Source organism: Haliotis asinina, chromosome 1 (genome assembly GCF_037392515.1).
Source record: "Haliotis asinina isolate JCU_RB_2024 chromosome 1, JCU_Hal_asi_v2, whole genome shotgun sequence".
Taxonomy (NCBI): Eukaryota; Metazoa; Mollusca; class Gastropoda; order Lepetellida; family Haliotidae; genus Haliotis; species Haliotis asinina.
In genome coordinates, this window is record NC_090280.1 from 65,683,392 (window position 1) to 65,702,765 (window position 19,374).

The window sequence follows — 19,374 nt, forward strand, 5'->3', positions numbered from 1 at the left end:
TTGAAAATATATCTTTATTGGGATAAGTAATAATATTGAATAAGTCATGAGTAAACTAGTTGTATTATGAACATTCGGATCCGTTTTACCAGGCACATCTGTGTGGCATAACCTGTAAATATCGTCCGGAATTTATCCTTATATTACACACATTCTAATGACGTAGAACACAGGGGCACGTCCAAGAGATCGTCCAAAAACTTCTTACAAAGTACAGTTTGCTCAAATTTCTCTTGCAAATGTCCTCACACCATACTTGTAGCCTACAACATATATCAGAGCATATAGCGAGAATGTCAGTCGCTAAAATGCACTAAGTACAGAATACCTTCTTTTGCCCTTTTAATTCGTTTGAACTTCATTTATTCCGTCCTTATCCGGATATTCCAGTTTCATGGTTGAAGGGAGTGCGGAAATAACATCGGTATGGCCAAGAAACTGCCTAGTAAGCAAATGAGGTATGTATATATATATATACATGTATATCGATAGGTGTTTTTCAAGTTGTCTGAGTACTTGTCAAAAGCGTACATGAAAGTAATGGTTGGTAATCTTAATCGTTGCAATTTAAGTTTTACAGTGTTCCCTCGTGCAATTGCGATGTGTCTGTAAATCTTCCGATGGCTTGTTTTTGTTTAGATGAAATGTCCTTTAGGGAGGTGGTTTACAGTTGTTGTTTTTTTTGTGATTTATGAATAAACTGCCGTTGTTTCTACAAGGTCACCTGCAAACCCATAAAAATTTGTAAAAATTTGTAAACAAATTTGTATATTTAGGACACATTTATCACTTATTCATGAAATTTGATATACATTGCAATATTTTGTACTGGGGTTTGCCTCCCTTGACTGAACTCAAAGCGGGTGGGTGTGAACCTATAGGGGCACTGTTGTGGAGTGAATAATGTTTCTCGCCAAAGGTCTTATTATGAAACCAAACTGCAAATTGGTCAGCACCCGCTCCCTCGACTGTGATGGACAAAGGGACTGGGGTCTTGTCCATATTAGCAGAATTTCTTCACCTAAACAGTCAGGAGGCCGGATGCCCATCATATGCCATTATTATAAAATATCCATGGTATTCCTTGTCTGATCGTAACAAAATATCCCAGCAGTGTAGTTTTTTTTCGGATGCTTGGATGTTATAGTGGCTTATCCAATTTAATCCTATTTCTGTGTTTTTAACCTCGATATTTAATCATGTTTCATGAAAACATGATGTTTACAGGCACATAGCAAGCCATTTGTTTAAGTCCGAAAGATTGCAAATATTTATATTTAGGTAGTTTTGAGTGATGGTTCAGCTGTGATAGCAAATATCATGCGTAAATTTTGGTATGGTAGCTATCCTGGGTTATTATTTATGATAATAAAAACACACAGTTGACATATTTGAATTCGTAAACAAAAAATGATGACTTACCTTTGGTAGAGAAATCTGAAAATTTTCTTACGTGGAAAAACCCCAACTTATTACACCTACCTACCCAAGTACACAGCAAATGTCTGTATGTGTTCCTTATGTAACATGCCATAAAAGGCGACTCAGCTTGTCGTAAGAGGCGACTAACGGGATCGGGTGGTCAGGCTTGCTGACTTGGTTGACGCATGTCATCGGTTCCCAATTGCGCAGATCGATGCTCATGTTGTTGATCACTGGATTGTCTGGTCCAGACTCGATTATTTACAGATCGCCGCCATATAGCTGGAATATTGCTGAGTGCGGCGTAAAACTAAACTCACTCACTCACTCCTTATGTAACAAAGTTCCGTTGGTATCCTCAAAACAGTTTCAAGTGTTTTCAGGCTGCATGCGACACAGAGATTACATCTTCCTTGCTGTAACTTGCGTTTGATGGTGTAAACCTATACATGTTATTTGTCATCAATCTCTGGATGGTCAGTTAATGAATTAATAACAGGTATAATTAGTAGTAACACCACTTCGGTTACTCAACAAAGGTTCCCATTTGGCATTTCTCCTGTCTGGAGTAAATGCTCAACATTGTAAATTTAGGTCTGTAAAGGCAAACATATTGTATGTTATGTAATATGTGCATATAAAGTGATGCAAGAGGGTTTATCAGCTGAGTTACAAAAACAAATGTCGATCAAAGGATTAACCGATAACACACTGATTGATTAATCGCTGTTATATTCTAGCAGATTTGTCAAAAGGCAGTGTGTGTAGATGTACCAGTTTATACTGACTACACCCTGTCATAAAGTGTGAGTGTAAAAACAACATCCTCCCTTCAAAGAATTAATCTCCCTTGCGTTGATTGATTGATTGATCATTATCAGTTAACTAAATTACTTAGATGGCGGACATCATACAATTAGTTGCCAGGTGTGCTATCTTGGGTGACCAATGAGAGGTTTATCAGGTTTTCACCAATGTGAAAGACATGAAACAATGTGTCACTTTTTTGCAAATTAGACTGTTGTAAGACATACGACACAGAGCAGGATTTTTTACCAGCTGTAGATGAATGGAATACGATTTTTTATGTGGATATTGATGGATACATTCCTGAACAAGGTAGTAGCCTGACATTGTTGCTATAAAATTAGTCTGTTTTACATTGATTATTTGCATTTTGTTTTAATTTATTTGTTGCTACATTCAGCAGAATCTATATGACAGAAAACACACACTAAATCACGTATGTGTGTGAAATAGGATCCACATTGGCAATCTATACAATGTTTAAATGTTGCTGTCATGTTTGAAATTTACTATAAGTATAAGCAGACCTTGTGTTCTTTTATTAATTTTCAAAATCATACAAATATGACAATGAACTAATTAGGGTTATGAGACAAAATATAGAGACATCCTTGGCTTTGTTATTTTTCCGTCCTAATAGATTTTTGTCATGACATGTTACATAATGTGACAGACAGAACCCAGGTGCACAAGCCATAAATCAATGTATTTTGTTTATGGTGTATAGCCTCAGAGGTGATAAGTTTGAATTGCATGTGGTCAGTGATTGACACTGGTATTGCATATTGTCATGAGCAGACAGGCAAGCAGACACAAGCAGGTGCCAAAAAAACACTTAGTTTTGTCTATGACAGAGACTGCTTGTTATAATCAACACAGTTTGCTATGTTCCTATAGACATAGACATCTATTAAATTATTTCAGTTTTCAAGCTGAACAATAATTCTTAACATTGAAATTAGTATTTCTAATGCTATGCTTGGTTTGCAAATCTGCAACCAAGTATGGGACCAGTGTAATTTTAGTACTGCATTCCCAAGATGCTTGTATTAGTTGTAATCACAAGAAACATCTCTTGTTCTTGTTTGACCATGCCAGTAATTCCTGCATGCATCATTTGCTGTGTTTTATCATGTTTATGAGTTGCCTTCCTAGTTCAAGCTTTGTGAACCTCATCACCTTGCATGTCCAAGGGGTTCAGTGCAGCACAGCTGTTGAAAATACTCCAGCCCTGGGGTGAAATTAGTGAATCGTTAGACGTCCGATTTCTTGTGGGGGGGCTCCATCCAGTTATTTTTCAGCTTTTTAAGTTGACTTTTCACTTTTGATAATTTGTTACTGTAAGTCCATACTGAAAGGTGTCAGAATCTACCAAGTTGTATTTTGCGTTGCATGTGACTTCTAAGCGGAAAACCTGATACTTTGAAGGAATGTGGATACTGAGCTAGCTGAAAAGTTAACCAAACCAAAGCCAACACAAGCAGTTAAAATAGAGACTAATTCTTTAATTGATATGTCATTGTCACAATCTTTAATTGATATCAGCGTGCCAGTATTGTTTTGTATCTATGATGTATTGATTCAAATTTATAAATAATACTACTACATTTACAGTCTCTGTCATTGAAAGTTTTATATTAGTTAAGATAATCATTGTCAGCATGATTTGATATTGATCTTGAATAGGAAGAAAATCCATTTTTGATAATGATTTATAATAATTTAGCATTAGGCAAGTGTGCGGAGGAAATGTTTCTCCATATGGTGTATGGTTCAAAGGTTTTGTCAAGTGGCCATGGTTGACTTTATCTGTACATTAGCATCTCCATGGAGGGTATGTCCCTGACTGCCTCTCATCACGCCAGAGGGTCATGATGACTCCTAACTGTTTAAGCCAAGGACAAACATTGATTAAAGTTGACTCCCATAAACGTATTCATGATTCCCACTCATGACACTTGCGAGTCATAATGACTGCAAAAGTTTTATGCCAAGGGGAAACACTGTTGAATCTCGTAGAAGATGTGATTTCTGCAGCATCTGAAATGTGGTACAATGCGGTGTCAATTGACTTGGCCAGCACTGGAAGTTGGTTGCCAAATTATATGATTGATGCCTGGATGAACTCAACCAATCAATCATCGAACTTAAACAGTTTGTATGTTAGCATCATTTTCCTGTTTACCAGAATTTTCCACACACAAATATGTAACTTTCTGAAGAAAATTGATTCATGCTTATTATGCTTATCTCCTCCGTCTGTGTGAAGATAGTGGAACACTTGAAATCCCTTGAAGTTACATTCTAATGGAAGTGGACGTATAATACACTCAGCAATCGGCAGCCTCCCTTTTCCACCAATACAGTCACATGACCAGTCATGCTTGCCACTCTCTCCAAATTTCATAAGCCCAACAAAGGAATTACTGTGAATTCAGCGTTTCCATTTTGCAACCAACTTCCAATGTTGCATGTATCATTTATCGCATGGCCTTGACTTATTTCAAATTACTTTCGTTTAGACTGTACCTGTGTACCTGGAATGTTGGAGGATCCAAGCCTGATTTGGACTTAACAGATGTCCTTGACCTTCAGAATTCCAAGTGCCCTGACCTGTATTGTATTGGGTGAGTAAAACACTTACCCAACAGTAGAATAGCTTTCACATTTTAAGAGGTGCAATCAATGTGAGTACATGTGACACAATATTAGTGTCATGGTTACTGGTTATGGAATTTTATAGTTTTATGTCTACAATAATCAAGTCCATATGAGCAACTCTACATTCCAGTTGTTGGCTGGGTTCACTTGATGTTGGTGTTTTATTAGATAGAATAAGCTGGAGGAGAAGTTTTCCTGGTATAACATGTGTATTCATCAGCAGCATTGTGCCCACGGGACATAGAGTTTCAATGTCCACAACACACGAACACAAGAAACTGGTAGCTTGTTATGACAAGGTCTGTTGAACCAATCAGGCTCTAAGTTAAATATGTCACAACCTTTGTTAGATAAGCCTGACATCTTTTGGGTGGTGAGGTAGCCAAGTGGTTAAAGCGTTCACTCGTCGTGCCAAAGGCATTGGGTTGATTCCCCACATAGGTACAATGTGTGAAGCCAATTTCTGGTTTACCTCACTGTGATTTTGGTGGAATATTGGTAAAATCTGCGTAAAACCCAACTCAGTCAGTCAGTCAGCCATCTTGCCGGGACTTGTCCAGTGTCTTACCAATCACATAACTGTTCAAATAGTAATGAACTATGTAAGGATAACAGTGCTGACAAAGTAATAAGCTTCATTCATTACCATGTGGCTGATGTTTAAAATAATTACCTGGAATTATCATTTGCATGATGTTAATTATTTTTCTTTATCCTGACTCATGCTTATTATGCTTATCTCGTCCCTCGATGTGAAGATAGTGGAACACTTGAAATCCCATGAAGTTCCCTTCTAATTGAAGCAGACGTACGTTGCTCTCACCCATTGGGAGCCTCCCTTCCCACCAATACTGTCACATGACTAGCCATGCTTGTCACTCGCTTCTTCATCGCCTGATGAGGACAGCTGGAGGCACTTTGGGTCCTGATACAGCGATAAGTTTTTGTTTATATTTTGGTCCTATAATCTAAAAGGTTTTGTATGCATTTTTTGGACTGTAAATATTATTGTCATTACATAAAATTATTGTTGAAACATAAATTTTCATGTGCTCATATACTAGACCTGCGCTGAAACTGCACTCCACGGCTTCTGCAAAGTCTTTCAGTAATGAGATGGTCCTTCCCGACAAATGTCATATCTATGACAATCCTCCACTACCACTTCCTGAGGTACCGATCGTCAGCTCCCATGATCATCGATCAACATCTACTAGCCTTCAGACTCAGACAGTCTATAGTCTGCGCAGACATCTACACTTTACACGTCAAATGCAAGCTACTGTTCTTGGAAACCATCACCACACACTGTATCTTCACATCGCACTAGGGATGATGCTCATTCTCTTGATTCACCAAGTGCCCACACTCATGGATCTCATTATAGCTGCAAGCATTCTCTATCTACTCCCAACATACTAAGACTAGGAGACAACATTTCAAGTGCCTATTCATCCCATTATTGACTGAGACACCTACGGAAGTATCCCTCAACACTATTTCAGTATGGATGAGAGCCGTTATACAGAGAGCCTACAAAGCAGCAGGACTCAAACCTCTGCAAGCTGCCAATCCACATCAAGTGAGTGCCTTGGCATGGACACTTGCTCTACATGGAGACTCCTCGCTAACACCTTTTTAAGGGTGGCCTGCTTTTAGAAATCTAATATGGTGTTTGCCAACTACTACCTACAGGACATCGTCACAGAGGATGTCACTGGCTTTCAGCAATTTGGGCCACTTGTTGTCGCACAACTAACGGTTCCACAAAGGTGGTGAGTTTCACTCACCCTTTTATCAAGTGACTTGTTTAGACCAAGACGCTCTGCAGAGTGTGAAAGCCTGTTGAGTGTCCATGTGCATGTCTTGAACAGGCTAGCATGAGTGATTATGACCCTGTACTGGTAATGGAGATATACTATCAACAAAAAAAATGGGAACTGAGAAATTAAATGCAGCAAACATTGAGGTGCGTTACTATACCGTTGCACCCGAACACATCCACTGACAATGAAATTCCACATGATGCGTTACCAACACATGATGCATGTGCACACAGAAGTTAACCTCTGTAAACATATTGGAGAACTCACAATCACTAATGCAGTAGACTTGAACACATGCTGAAAAATGCCTCTGAGGCAGTGTTTCCATAAACAAAACAAAATGGAGAATTGTGGGGATGATAGAGGTGGGGCACATCATTGTGTCAAGTTGCCCGAATGTTGGGTGAATGAAAAAGTATATTTTCACGCCTCAGGGACAAGTACTATCAAACAGATGGGGTTACGATGAGACCATGGTGTGGTAGACCAAAATCAGTGACACCATAACTGGATGGTCTCATTACATTAATGGCCCTATGCAATAGGTTCAAGTCAGCACCTGCTATCAATAGGGAATTCCGTCACTCACTGGGTGACAAATTTCATACTCAACCATTAAGAACCAACTCTATCAAGCCTGTCTGAAAGCAAGGCGGGCTTTCAAGGGTGTTACTGTTACAGATGACCATAGGTGTCAAAGATTGGCATGGACTAGACAGCATCAGGGAGGGGCTTTGCAGAGCGGCAGTTATTGATTATGATCGATATGGGGTGGTAGTGTGAGGCGAGGGTATACAAAACAGACGATCAGAGCTGGTCATCATTAATGGATCCTTGACTGGTCAGCGATACGCTGACAAATTTTTGTGTCTTGTCATGGCCCCACTACCTAGAATCATCGTCATGAATTTTGACCACATCGGGTCCAAATTGTCACATCTCTGATGAGAAGGCAGTACAGGCATTGGACTTGCACTTTAAATCACCAGACCTGTCCCCAATTGAACATCTATGGGACATTCTCAGTCGAAGGTTTTCCGCCAGGGACCCCGCAGGCATCAACTTGGCCCAGCTTGGTACAGCTCTTCAGGAGGAATGGCGGGCCATACCACATGCAGCCATCTGGAAAATTTATCAACACTATGCAATCAAGGAGTCACGAATGTGATACATCATGGTGGACATACCAGATATTGAACTTCACACCCAAATTTGATTTAGTGGACATTCACAACAATTTCACATTCACTGTCATTGTCCTCAATTCCCATATTTTTTGTCGGTAGTATACCTGTACATGAAGAAGGGTTGCAACTGATCGTGACTGAAATCTTGACAGTTGCACTAGACACTAGCAGGACCTTAGGTGATGTATATATCATCATGTCCCAGTCAAAGACTGCTTCATAGAAGACAGGTTCGACTGGATATGATACCCCCATCACACAGATGAATATTGGAGGAATAGGGCCAAACTGTCATAGGTCCCAAAGTGGGGAAATACTTGGCACAGTTATATGGCAGTCAACAGAATCCAGCGTGGCCTGACCCACCGCTGTTGGTTTCTGTAAGAGTAATAAGCGTGAGTCAGGATATGGAAAAAAAATTCTGAATAAATAATTGATATTTTATACTTAGTCTGACTCATGGCGTCAAGTCCTCCCAACCACCCTACCCAGGCATGCTGAATTCACAGTAATTCTTGTGTTGGGCTTATGAGATTTGGAGAGAGTGGCAAGCATGGCTGGTCCATATTGGCAGGAAAGGGAGACTGTATTGTATGTCCACTTCAGATAGAAGGAAACTTCAAGGGATTTCAAGTGTTCAACTATCTTCACATAGAGGGAGGAGATAAGCATAGTAAGCAGAGTCAGGATAAGTATGAAATGTCAGTTTTACTCAGAAAGTTATGTCTTAATGTTTTGCTTGCAACATGTTCTGAGGGTGTATAAGGACAGTGTAACACAACCTATATACTGCTTGACTCCTCTACCTGCTGCATTAACCTCATGTACATTGTTCTCTTGTGTGGATCAGTCTGCAGGAGATTGACGTGCATGACCTTAGTTTGGAGGAACACCCATGGAGCAAGGCACTCACTGCCTGTCTTGGAGGTAGAGGATATGTCAGGGTAGGTTGGTTTGTTGTGTAATATTACGCCACAACTAGTACATGTGTGTGACCAGTAGAGAAACAATTTCCTGACAGAAAACTGCAAAAGGTCATTTTTATTATAAAGTTCTCATCATGATCATAAGTAAATTTGAATACATTAGTATCTTCACAACCCCCCATTTTCAGTTAAAAGTTCGTCGAATGCGTGGTGTGATGACTATTGTGTTTGCGAAGAGGACCGTGCTGCCTTATGTCACAAGCATTGAATCTGAAGCCACCAAGACAGGCTTTGGGGGATGGTGGGTAGGTGGCCAATTTCTTGTGCTGTCATCACCAATGGTTAAAAAAGTTGAAAATCATAAGAACGGTATGATACTTTATGGATAACAACTTCTTTCTTACATCATGATGTGAAGTTTCAATATAGATTCTTATACCATCTTCAAGTAAGCTTTATAACAACTTCTTTATTACATCATGATGTGAAGTTTCAATATAGATTCTTATACCATCTTCAAGTAAGCTTTATAACAACTTCTTTATTACATCATGATGTGAAGTTTCAATATAGATTCTTATACCATCTTCAAGTAAGCTTTATAACAACTTCTTTATTACATCATGATGTGAAGTTTCAATATAGATTCTTATACCATCTTCAAGTAAGCTTTATAACAACTTCTTTATTACATCATGATGTGAAGTTTCAATATAGATTCTTATACCATCTTCAAGTAAGCTTTATAACAACTTCTTTATTACATCATGATGTGAAGTTTCAATATAGATTCTTATACCATCTTCAAGTAAGCTTTATAACAACTTCTTTATTACATCATGATGTGAAGTTTCAATATAGATTCTTATACCATCTTCAAGTAAGCTTTATAACAACTTCTTTATTACATCATGATGTGAAGTTTCAATATAGATTCTTATACCATCTTCAAGTAAGCTTTATAACAACTTCTTTATTACATCATGATGTGAAGTTTCAATATAGATTCTTATACCATCTTCAAGTAAGCTTTATAACATAATAAAGAAGTTGTTAATATATGTTATCCCTAAAGTATTGTACCTTTCTTATTATTCATCAACTTATAAAATGCCAATGAAACAGAGTTGCCCATCACTTGGAAGACTCCAGTTCGATCATCTTCATGGGAAATTGTGTGAATTACATATCTGTTGTCCCTGTGTTGTTATTGCTGAGATATATTTAAAAGCGAAAGAAAACCACGCCCCTGTGTATTCTTCCTGATTCTTGGTCAGTCAGAATTCCTGTACTTGTGGATTGCTCCAAGCAGACAAACCTTAATACTGATTTGCACGTCAAACCTATATGTTTTCTATGTTTAGATATCCATCCATCAATCAATCTCTGTTCCGGTACAGAAAAGGCCTCAGACCTATAGTACATTATATATCTTGCTTATACACGTTCAAGGAGCAATACATTTTCTATGTACAAATGTGCAGAAAATATACACAGACAGGTTTTCAATTTGAACTGTTTAGAAGTAGTGAAAACTTTAGCCTGTTTGGATGGACATAATATACTGGCCAAAATAGTTAGGAATGTTTGTATACATATTATTATAATTTCCACATTTAGATATATCACCATCTGTTAATTTTTTGCATGAAAACAAAATATAGTCTCTCATCTTCTCAAGTTCATTTTTCGTGGGACCTGGATAGAGCTCAATATCTCCTGCTAGATGTATGGTAGAGGGTAGGAACATGTAATCTGATAGACAGGACTGTGAATGAGGTGATCAATAGAGCTTGTGACATCACATTCCTGGCAATAATGTAAACAATGTTTGTTCGTCAGTTAAGAGGTGATCAGAGTACCGAGGTTCATTATGAAATATTCCCCATTCCTTGCAAGAGAGAAGGCAAGTACCAGCTGTACAGAAAACACAAATGCACATGTAGAGAGGTGATAGGGCATATGGTCATTGAATGGCGTGTATGTGAGATCGACATGCCTACCTGCCGTGTCCCCATAGGTTGCTTAAATCGACCGATCCTCACTCTATAAGAGTGCTATGTCAGTCACAATGAATGGTCAACTGTTCTGCAATCCTATATGAGTTATCTGTGTCACCTTGTATACTTGCAAATATTAAATTACCACACTTTTTTCTCTGCAGTTGTTTTTCAACAACTGCTTGGTAGGGGTGCATAAGTCTCACTGTTTGGATATGACCTACTGGTGTTTCAGGGCAACAAGGGAGGTGCCAGTGTGCGGTTGGACCTGTTCGGGATGAATCTCATCGTTGTTAATGCTCATCTTGCTGCTCACAGGGAAAACATTCAGGAGAGAATTATTGTGAGTTACGATGGCAACACAAACAAATGAGTATAGATTTCAAATGTTAAAGGGGCACACCAGCGGTCTAATTACGAAACCAAGCTGCAAACTGGTCAGCACCCGCTCCCTCGACCGTGACGGAAAAAGGGACTGGGCTCCTGTCCACACTAGCAGAATTTCTTCACCATAAACAGTCAAGAGGTCGGATGCCCATCATATGCCATTATTAAAATATATCCATGGTATTCCTTGTTTGATTGTAGCAAAATATCCCAGCAGTGTAGTTTTTTTCTGATGCCTGGATGGTATACTGACTGATCCAGTTTGATCTTATTTCTGTGTTTTTTACCTCAATATTTAATCATGTCATGTGAAAATATGATGTCTACAGGCATGTAGCAAGCCAAATGTACTGTACATCATGTAATATGTGTATGTAAGTGATGCAAGAGGGTTTATCAGCTGAGTTACAAAAACAAACATCGATCAAAGGATTAACCGATAACGCACTGATAGATTAATTATTTTTATCTTCTACAGCAGATTTGTCAAAAGGCAGAGTGTGTAGATGTACTAATCTATACTGACTACACCGTGTCGTAAAGTGTGAGTGTAAAGACAACATCCTCCCTTCAAAGAATTAACCACCATTGCGTTGACTGATTGATTATTCATTATTGGTTACCTAATTTACTTAGAATGGCAGACATCATACAATTAGTTGCCAGGTGTGCTATCCTGGATGACCAATGAGAGGTTTATCAGGTTCTCACCAATGTGAAAGACGTGAAACGATGTGTCACTTTTTCGTAAATTAGACTGTTGTAACACACACGACATAGAACAGGGTTATTATACCAGCTGCAGATGAATGGAATATCTGTCTTTTATGTGGATATTGATGGATACATTCCTGAACAAAGTAGTAGCCTCACACTGTTGCTATATAATTAAATTTAAATTTTAAATTCATTATTTGCATTTTGTTTTAATTTATTTGTTGTAGTATTCAGCGGAATCTAAATGACAGAAAACACACACTAGATCGTGCATAGTATGTGTGTGCTATAGGATCCACATTGGCAGTCTGTACAATGTTTAAATGTTACAATAATGATAGAAATTTACTACAAGAATAAGCAGACTGACTGTGTGTTATTTTATAAATTTTGAAATTCATACAAATATGACAATAAACTAATTAGGGTTATGAGACAAAATATAAAGATGTACACTGGCTTTGTTATTTTTCCGTCCTGATAGTTTTTTACCATTTCTACCACTGGCAGATGATTAACTTTCAAAGTGTTTCATTTGTTTTCATAATACAAGTAAAAACGACTTCACCTTAGATGATCTATCTATAATTAAACTCTCAGTTGTGCATGCGGACTGCGCAGCAGAGGTCACAAACCAGTCGTAAATTCTGGGATGTCATCCAGGTACTCACGGGAGAAAAACAATAACAAAAGGAACAACCAGTCCACGGAAATTGCTCCGCATCAGTGCGATTTAAATCTCAAATGTTGATCTCTGCCAGGGTATCGCTCTCTAACGAGCAAACAATTACAAACAAGTAGACTGTGACCCTGAAGTAGTATTTAAACAAATGACTTATAGTCTTTGTCCACTGTAAACAACCAAGGGATCTCATTTCTGCACGTACATGTAAAACTTGTCAACCATTTATTTGTAGTAAACCTTGTAAGCTCTTTACACTCAACCTACCATAACAAATGCTATTTTTAGTTTATATTTCAGTCTACAATTTTAATTTTTCCTTATCCTGACTGCTATGCTTATTTGTTTATCTCCTCCCTCTATGCGAGGATAGTGGAACACTTGAAATCCATTGAAGTTCTCTTCTTTTGAAGTGAACATACAATTCACTTACCCACAGGAAGCCACTCCATTTCCAGCCACACTGGTCACATGCCCAGCCCCATGTGTCACTCGCTCCTCCATTGCCTGATGAGACAGTTGGAGTCAACTTGAGACCCCATGTTACAGTCCTTAACACAAAATATATTGGTGTACAGCTTTGGTCTGTATTAATCATCACTGTGATGATTTTTATGTTGTTGACCATGTGTTTCATTATGTGAAGTTACATTTTCACTGATGAAATCTTGCTCCTGGTGAAGGTTATAGCTGTCTTCAGCTGTTCTGTATTATCATGTCCTACTTGTGAATGTGGTTAGTGAATATGGTAAGAATTTTGTTTTATATTTGTTTACTATTCAAATATGTGCTAAAACTTCTTATGTATGTAAGTCATGTCTGGCACTTCGATTCTTACTGTGTCTGGTAGGCATGTGCTATCTACTGCTGGTACTCAGGTTTATATTGAATCGCCAGACGTACCCGGGGATTCCATCATGATAATATAGAGACTAGTTCCTAGTCCAAGAGGATGTCATCATCAGAATCGGTGTCATCTCAATCAAAGAGTTAAAATCATCTACGTCCTCCAAGACTAGTCTTTAACTACTAGATACAACTAGATCATTGCTGAAACAATGGACCAGCTCTTCTGCGTAGTCCATCAGTGATGATATCGTTCTTACCTACGAATGAGACATCTACGGCTAAACTTGACACCTACTACCTGAAGTACAGAGCTTCAGGGAATCAGTGTAACATGCAGCATCTATTATACCTTCCTCTGGTGCATCTACTATGATGCTGTAACCTTCAGAGAGCCTATTTTCAATGCAGCCTCAACAACGTACACTCAGTATGTCAGATGCTTCTGTGAATCTGCAGCTACCGCAGCACTGGATGTCATCATCAACAGCTACCTGCAACAGGACCATGGGATGAAGAAGATCTTCACCGTCAGCTGTATCATCTCGACACAGTTTAGACAATGCACTGTGTGAATCATTGAATGCTTCTGTTCACGAAGATCTTCACCACCAGCTGTATCATTCACCATCAGATGTATCATCTCGACGCATTTTAGAGGATTCACACTTCATCCACTTGGAGAGTGCACACATGCACGTATCGTGCTATAGCCACAAGGATCCCCCAATTGTGACAGACCTCTTCATCGTTCGTCATCTTTGTTGCATGTGGTCTGGGTGGAAGCATTCATGGAATGACGACCACTCCACAGATGAGCACAAATATGAAGGGGGACGATGTTCAGCAAACCCTTTTGGACCAGTTGCAAATACATTCACGGAGGAATAGAGATGACTGATTGGAGAGTCATCTGCTTACACCAGAGAAAAAAAACAAAAAGAAGTCGTCGTCTCAGACGCAGAGAATATATATTGGATTACAATTTGGCTAGACCTCTTTACCACTGAAGGAGTCCTATGTCCCTTCACCTACAAGTTGATCTATGACGACTTGAAATCTTGACCTTCCCTTCGATTATGCTGATATCTATGGTACCGGACAACTTATCTATTTTTTCCCATACTTCTATGAAGTATCAGCATCAACTTCAATGCTCAGAGAATTACTCTACAACCAACTCGGTGACTACACTCAAGCACCTTCAGCATTTCAGCTGGAAGGGTTCCCCATAAGCCTTGTCATAACACTATGACTTCAGATACGGGTAGTCATCTCCGTTGAACACAGATCTTCATTCTTCACAGGAGCATGCATGCACAAAGGCATTCAGGGAATGCAAACTATTCTACTAGACTGACGCATGCGGAATCATCATACCAACATTCATAGTTTAACGCCAGAAGCTTCCAACCTCGAAGAAGGTAAGTTGATTTATCTATTCTTCTTACTTGGAATTCTGGCAAGCATCTGGCTCTAACATCAGGTTGTTGTGCAACAGCAGCGAGGATTTCGATGCTTCATGGAACCCAGTTACTACAGTCAACCTGTACCAACGTGGGTAAGTATGGGATTTATCTCTGTATAAGATAACAATCTTCAGTTGAAGAACACAGACACAACGACTTGCAGGACAGTCTACGTATGTCAGTGTTAAGTGGTGGAAGGTTTCATGCGCTTCTACTCAATCTACATACATGCTCACTTGTGTACTCCTGAGATAAATCTGAATGCTAGTGAGGGGATCACTGAGGTCACAAGATTTCATGATGATCATTTGGCTGCAACACATCTGCAATCTGATTGGTCCTTGACAGTGCACTGCGCAGAATGCGGCTATTGGTCTCATGTCAGGAAGTCGTCTACAGATGTAAACAACCCTTCAAAGTTAGAAAGGCTTTATTTACATGCCAGATAGTAGTCTACAGCAACATTTAATTGTTTTCACGAGGCAAAGACGTCTTCTTACAGCAGATTTGACGTTGTTTATCTGGAGGCCTGTAGCAACATATGACAGTTCTGCTGCAACAGCCAGTCAGCTATAAATAGACTTCACATGGAAGACCGCTTGCTCACAACTTACAGTGTTAACGATCTGAAGATGAAACGCTTCTGGTGTCACATCCTTTACATCCATCATCAACAGAATGGATACCTCAGGAGGAGTTTCAGCTCATCAGAAGAACCTACTCATCTATCCACACACCAAACAAGCACAGGGGCATTGTTCCAACTATATGTATGGATCGCATCACAGCCTGCTTGGTACATCATGGCTATTCTGATAGAGTGGAAAAGGCAGTCACCTTAGCTGTACATAAATCTACTCGCTCCTTTTATGACAATAAATTGAAGTGACTTAAGCGACACACCAAACGGAACGGCTTCACTGCAGTGAAAACCACACATCCTCAAGTAGCAGACTACTTATGTCACCTAGAGGACTTAAAGGTTCTACACTATCAACTTACTTAGAGACATTCAGTTCTGTCATCACCAGGAGATGTGGGGTCAGTCTGACGAAAGTGCCAGTTTTACTTGCCCTACTACACTCGTTCAAGCTGGAAGACCAACAACGCACCAGCTTTTTGACTTGAAAGCTGTACTTCAACATCTTACCAGTGACACTTACGAGCTACACATCCTTCGATCTGTTCACACAGACAATGCTGTTTCTACTCATCATAGCACAGATGTCATAAATACATGCTGTGGACTTGAGATTGCACACCATGGACTTCGATGGGATTTTATTGCCAAAAATCAACTGCCTGGACAACTGGTAGAACAATTCTACATCCCGGCAATATTGACAGTCCTCAGGCCACATGATGACGGGATTTATCATTTTTCTCAATCACAGCATTGAAAATACATTTTCAGTGAACTAAGTCAAAGAGACAAAAGTTCAAGCACCTATTCATCCCACTGTCTGCTGAGACTTCTATAATGTTACAATCATTATACTTAGTCATTATACTAAATAACTAAATCTACAAGACAGGATGACTATTTCAACATCACTTTCAGTGAAACTGTTGTGGCAGTGACTGTTACACTTCAGCTTGGCTTTGAAGCATTTACTCGTGTTTGTGTGACACGATTTGTCCAGAACAGCCACATCTCACTAACTCCTATCTAACAAATATAGATGAAATGAAATTTCATGAAATGACGTAAAAGTTAAATACATTGACTGTTGTTACACAAAACAACACATAAATGACCTTCATAGTCCTTCGTGAAATGACAGATTTCACAATCTGACTGTAACATATATATTATCACGTTCCAGTCAGCGTCCGCTTCACAAGAAGAGAAGCTCGACTGGATGTGATCCCCCTGTTTCATGGTTGAATATTGGAAGAACAGGATGGAATTACCACAGTAACAGTTCCCTAAGTGGGGCCAGTACTGGATGTACATATAAGGCAACCAACAGAATCTGGTCTGACCCAGAGCAGAATAAAATTGATATTTTATGCTCATCCTGACTAATGATGTCAAGCCCTCCCTACCACCCCACTCAGACATGTTGGATTTGCTGCAATTCTTGTGTCAGGCTTATGGAATTATGGAAAGAGTGACAAACAGGGCTGATCATGTGACCGATGTGGTGGGATACAGGAAGGCTTCCTGTGGGTGCGTGAATTGTACGTCCAGAATCGAACTTAGAGGGATTTCAAGTGTTCCACAATCTTCACATGGAGAGAGGATTTGAGCAAATAAGCATAAGTCAGGATAAGTATAAAGTATCAGTTGTATTCAGGAAATTACATGTTTGTGTTTCTTACCTCTGAAACTTGATGTTTAACAAAGTTTGTAATAAGTATGACATGTCTTCTTTGAGAGGCATTTTAGAAGTTGTGAAGATGAAGGAAAACCAAGTTCTACAGTCAGCTTCCTCATTGCAATGAGTGTCATCCCCAGTGCATTAAAGAAGTTGACTACCGGTATTCACAGAACTTGGTTTTCCTTCAAGTATGAAGTGTTGTTGAAATGTGACCTCCACTGGTTGACCGCTAAAGCACACATGGTGTATTGAATGAGTGTTAAGGTGTTTGCTGTTGCCTTCCAGGACTTTGACAGTATCCTGGACAATCAGAAGTTCAAGGATGAAGATGTGGACAACATTCTAGACCATGAGTGAGTAATGTGTTTTCAGCATCCTGGTTTCATGCATGTCCAAGTTACACTGGTTGCCAATAAGAGCTAAAGTGAACTTTAAAGTTGTATTTTATTTTAAGGTTTGTTATTATTGTTATTATTAATACTCAAAGTGGAAGACGAAATCCTATTTTTTGTGCTCCTTTCAAGTTGTGATAACAAATGTTTTAAAGCAAATGAAAAGACATACCTTTGCTTTTTCTTTTACAAGTCACTGCTGAATTCTGTGAGCGTGCTGTTGGTGTGGATTCAGCTTAATTTTCAAAGGACTACTTAATTTTGTTATAAGTACCTCAATTGTGCCCCTTTGTTTGGCAAGGATCTGTTGATCCCTATGCTCACATCCAAGATTTGCCTGGATTATGATTCATAGTCAACATCATATCAATATGCGTTGATTTACTCAAGTTATTGCCTTCTGCACCTTGTTGCACATTCCACCCTCATTAAGCTGGCACACCAGTATGTAATTGAAGTCCTCTTCCCTATCTGTACCATGTTTCTTATTTTTCCTTATCATGACTCATGCTTAATTGCCTATCTCCTTTTCCTCTTCTGAATGGTTCGTGGGGACATGAACCCCTTCAAAATTCCCTAGAAGTGAATGTACAATCACTCACCCTAGCCACCTCCTTTTCCCACCAGGAGTGTCCACACCACCGCACGCACCTCCAGCCTTCACTCTTTTCTTATTTGACCAAGCAGACGGCGGGGCATTTTTTCTTGATTATGCACTGATTTTGTTGTATAGTGTTTTCATTTAATGTGAACACGACAACGTGCAAGCTGGATTCTGTCTTTACATGAAGCAAGTTGTCGCTGCGCACATTGACTCGGGAACCAGACCGGAAGCGAGAAGTTGGACCGTCACTTATATCATTTTAAAAGGAGAGTTATCATCCCTCGCAACTAAAATATCGCCCATTAAGTTGGTCCAGACTATGAATAACATGTAATGACAATCATCCCAACGTAACCATCTACGATCTTGTTTTTCAGGCATCCAGCAGTCCACGTAGAAGAAGACTTCGACCTCTCATGGCCGCTACTGTGGTTGTTTACATCATGCCAACAACAATAGAGGGTATTCTGGCCAAGGGTATGTCTACAGGGGCACACAAAGATCTTGCCTCTGAAGAGTAGGTTCGGAAGTAGTGGGCATATGCCTGGGGCAGTATTGGAAGAAGCGGAGAATATTGAAAGACAATTATGTCATAGAGGTTTTACAAGAAGGCTACCATATCCAGTTGAAGTCAACACCATCATTGGCCAACAAACCGTTGGTCCCCATATATCCAGACTTATAAAGAAGAAGGTTGATAGAAGCTATTGACATGTTACTACAGAAAGCAGCTGTGGAACCACTAGATCAACACAGACCCTGTTTCTATTCTCCAATCTACTAGATCGACACAAACTTACACATTGTTTCTATTCTCCATTCTTCCTAGTGCCCCAGAAGAACTCCCGAGACTCATATACAGTCAGGCCGCAATAATCCGAACACTTCTGTTTTTCATAAAAAATGTTCGGATAGTGAAACGTACGGACTACTGAAACGAACTTTTATGAACACAACTACAGTAGAGTTACGTCCGTTTGACATGGCAATACTAAATTATACGAACGTACACAAGTTTCAAAAGACTTTATTACAGTTTTTAGACATAACAACTTGAATATTCATATAATAACTAATCAATGCATATAATCATGTCTGGATAGATTATACATACACGTAACAAA

General features: G+C 39.2%; 1 protein-coding gene across 1 annotated transcript in view; it reads left to right on the top strand.

Moving 5' to 3' along the window:
• Window positions 1-147: 147 nt before the first annotated feature.
• The window catches only part of LOC137296085 (inositol polyphosphate 5-phosphatase K-like), a 29,411-nt gene continuing 10,184 nt past the window's right edge, over window positions 148-19,374 (top strand). Inside the window, exons 1-6 of the mRNA XM_067827754.1 lie at window positions 148-458; window positions 4,752-4,856; window positions 8,754-8,847; window positions 9,018-9,134; window positions 11,065-11,172; window positions 17,540-17,607. Of these exons, the coding sequence (XP_067683855.1) occupies window positions 427-458; window positions 4,752-4,856; window positions 8,754-8,847; window positions 9,018-9,134; window positions 11,065-11,172; window positions 17,540-17,607 (524 nt within the window). The 5' untranslated portion in view covers window positions 148-426. The remainder of the gene's footprint in view (window positions 459-4,751; window positions 4,857-8,753; window positions 8,848-9,017; window positions 9,135-11,064; window positions 11,173-17,539; window positions 17,608-19,374) is intronic.